At 37.5% G+C, this 3329-nt stretch overlaps 1 protein-coding gene across 1 annotated transcript; it reads left to right on the top strand.

The window, feature by feature from the left end:
- Positions 1 to 511: 511 nt before the first annotated feature.
- On the top strand, positions 512 to 3329 carry LOC136177169 (uncharacterized). Its single transcript, XM_065948550.1, has 6 exons — positions 512 to 701; positions 1373 to 1518; positions 1999 to 2063; positions 2750 to 2911; positions 2995 to 3099; positions 3194 to 3329. The coding sequence occupies exons 1-6, from the start codon at positions 588 to 590 to the stop codon at positions 3217 to 3219; spliced, it is 618 nt and encodes a 205-aa protein (XP_065804622.1). The 5' UTR covers positions 512 to 587; the 3' UTR covers positions 3220 to 3329.

The following is a 3329-nucleotide window of genomic DNA, read 5'->3' on the forward strand; positions in this document are numbered from 1 at the left end:
TCTATATTTAACATGATTAGTCTTCCCCGTTTCATCATCATTACAGTTGCTAAAGTTAATATTAGACTGATCTGGCTCTTATCACACTTAACTTTTATTGCTAATTATTCTGGATATTGGTTGGCCATGAATATAATCTGTTAGTGTGTGGTGTACTGTTTTTGTCATGACATTGCTATCCACACACTAAAGGATCAAAATAGTTTCATCATTATATTTCTACATGTTAGAGGTCTCACACATTTTCTACATACTTGTTTGGAGGATGATCAAAATCTTCTATCTAAACTACGTGCTCTCTGCATATTTGTGTTTTGGGGCAGCTCAGGAAAAGTCAACACATATGTAATGTTTGATGTGCAAACTGAAGTGTCCTTAGGAATCCTACAAACACAGGACACCCTAGAACCCTTAAAGTGAAAGGGGACAAGGAGGGCTAGAAATTCCAAAAAGCCAGGGCACTTGGAACTCCGCCATAAGCAGCTTCTATAAAGACTGAGTGAATCTGTGAGGCTCCATCATTCAGCTTTGTCAGAGAAAAGCTTTCTTGGTGTTCTCTTCCAGTCAAGCTAGCCATTTGTAGCATCATGAATCTGTTGTTCAGCAGTCTTTTCCTGGTGGCTGGGTTGTTCCTGAGCAGCTCGGCTCAAACAGTTGAGGAATGCAGACCTCTGATAACACCTCTTCCAACTTTTGAACCGGTAAGCTGCCTCTACTTCCCTCCTGGTTCTTTACGTTAGCAACAACCTTTTAGGAACCCTTTTCAGTTTTGTATAATAGTGATACATGAGATGAATTGCCTGGAGCTCAGAAATGATTCGCCCTAAAATTTAAATACATTATCATTTTCTTCCAGTAAGTGTGAAGCTGTGGTTTTCAACAACTGACATCGAATCCATTACTAAATCATATTCAGATGTTGTTTCTCTCTTATTTAGGTCTATGTGTTAAGCTATTATTAACATGTGCTACTTAATAAGCAAACACATTGGTTTCGAGGTTACACATAAAGGCTTTTTTCACTTCCACAACTCTTTTCAGAAAGTTCTTCGGGTTAGTGTAAAATGTGTTTTCAGAATCAGAATCAGAAATACTTAATTAATCCCAGAGGGAAATTCGGTTAGGTACTGTTTCTTGTGCAATACCTAAGTTGCACTGCAAACTCACATAACCAAAATTGAGGAATCGAAATACAATGTTCTGCAAAACCTTTAGAAGAGGGTTGGCCTCGTCTAGGGGGCTCGGGTATTAAGATAGATGAACCATATGATTGAAAAATGAGTTGATATATTACAATCTTGATCCAAAATTTGATACCAAGTGCTACGCCTGATAAAGGTTTGTACCTTATTGACTTCATGTTTGTCTGCAGAGTTACGGAAGGTGGATCTTCATCATGGGCTGGATTACTAGTGAACCACATAGAGCATTGTTCAAGACAACCAAGAGCCAGTGGATTGACTTCATTAAGACATCACCAAATGACAAGCAATTTGTTCAGGATATTGGGATCAGGCAGTGAGTATCAGCAGTGCAAATATATCATATAATAATTTAAATGAGTAAACATAGAGGAAAGAATCCCCCTAAAACTCAATAAACTAAGGTTTCTCACATTTTTGTCATGTTGTAGTCCTAATAATTCTATCGAGACAAGAACAACATCACTATGCTAAGAAGACAATTGTTGGGGAATAGATTTTTACATTTGTTGGTAAGGATGGACTGTTGAGGACAGACTCACAATTGTTATTTCAAGCTCAACTTAACTCAACTTCAGCTTTATTTCCCCCCCGAAGTGCAGTTGGTTTTGCTGCAAGGCATAACAGGACAGGAAAAAAAACAAAAGACAAAATGCATTATGGTGTTTGTCAAAAGTATGCACAGCCCGTTACTCTCACTTTTAACAGTTCCATTCTTAAACATGGTTTTCATTCAACATATGCTCTTCAACAATGACATGTCTGAACTTGTCTTTTCTCCTTTATTTCTTCTCAGTCCTACATATTGCAAGTATGGATCGCACCCTGTAACTGTTCATTCCAACCTTGCAGCTACTGACAGTAAGTCACCTGATCTGTTTTGATTATGGAGCTTGTCAATATTGGTTCTGTTAATCTGTGAATCTCAGTTTGTCCAAACTCTCGCTCGCCATTTTTACATGCTTCTGAAATTTTGATACGAGACAGATATGTTTGTTCCTAAAATCACCTTATTTTATAACATGGAGCCAATCAGGAAGGTTGTTCCTTTAGAGAGTGAAATGCCGGTTGCTTCCTCTTTAGGGAAGTTTTTCCTTCCCTTGTAACTTTGTTAAATGTTGGTTAGTGCTGTGCTCATGAAGGATTAATGTTTTTGTAAATAATATAACAAAGAGAAGGGTCTAGACATGCTCATTTTGTAAAGTCTCTTGAGATAGCATTTGTTATGAATTGGCTTTATATAAATACAGATTAGTTGCATTATTTATTGATTGCTAATGTAGAAAATGTTAGCATGATAAAAATCTGAACTTAGTTTCTCAACCTGAAGAACAATATTCCAGCATGTTAGCATTGTACCTTTGAGCACATTACCGTACTGATCATAGCATTTATCTCACTCAGCCCAACAGAGCTGCTAGCATGTTAATAAAACTATCGTAAAAACTCCTCTTCTTCTGGTCAAGTAAATGTATCCACCTTCATTTGAGTCTGGGAGCAATGTCTGCTTCAGATGTAAATGTTTTTTTTTTCTTTTTTTCTTTTAGAGTCCAGCTTCACTTGCACGTACCATTCCCTGCCAACCTGTGAGGGATGTCTGCTCTACACTGTCGACAGCAGAACCAACAATAATTTAATACACATTATGAACATCACTGAACCCCAAACCATTGCAGAGGTCGAAAGCTATCGGGCATTTTACTTGATGGGTAGGAACAACCAGATTCATCATAACTTCTTTGATATGTGAAACATTTCTTCATTTTAATCTATTTTACATTTCTGTTCCCAGCTAAAGAAAATCATATCAAGCACCACGAACTGGCACATGCCATGAAACAGGCGAGGTGTCTTGGTTTCACAGGAGAACCAGACTTCATCTATGACCCCAGGCATAGTGAGTAACCTTCAAACATGTCTGATTAAATAATGAAATGTAGAAGTGTGATTTCAGACAGAACTGATTTGTATCACTCTCTTTGCCTTTGCAGCTCTCTGTGACAAGAACAGAGATTAGGATGGAGAGGATTGAAGGGGATCTTCAGCAAAAGATATAAACTCCCTTGAAATTTGTTTCGAACTGACATTAGCAATGTAAATAAAAAAAATCTGACTTGAAACAGAAAG

This window comes from Labrus bergylta, chromosome 19 (assembly GCF_963930695.1).
Source record: "Labrus bergylta chromosome 19, fLabBer1.1, whole genome shotgun sequence".
Classification (NCBI taxonomy): Eukaryota; Metazoa; Chordata; class Actinopteri; order Labriformes; family Labridae; genus Labrus; species Labrus bergylta.

Coding starts and splice junctions, on each gene's coding strand:
- LOC136177169 (XM_065948550.1), top strand. CDS start 588: ATGAATCTGTTGTTCAGCAGTCTTTTCCTGGTGGCTGGGTTGTTCCTG. Junction 1,519..1,998: donor CAGGATATTGGGATCAGGCA/GTGAGTATCAGC, acceptor ATTTCTTCTCAG/TCCTACATATTGCAAGTATG. Junction 2,064..2,749: donor CAACCTTGCAGCTACTGACA/GTAAGTCACCTG, acceptor TTTTTCTTTTAG/AGTCCAGCTTCACTTGCACG.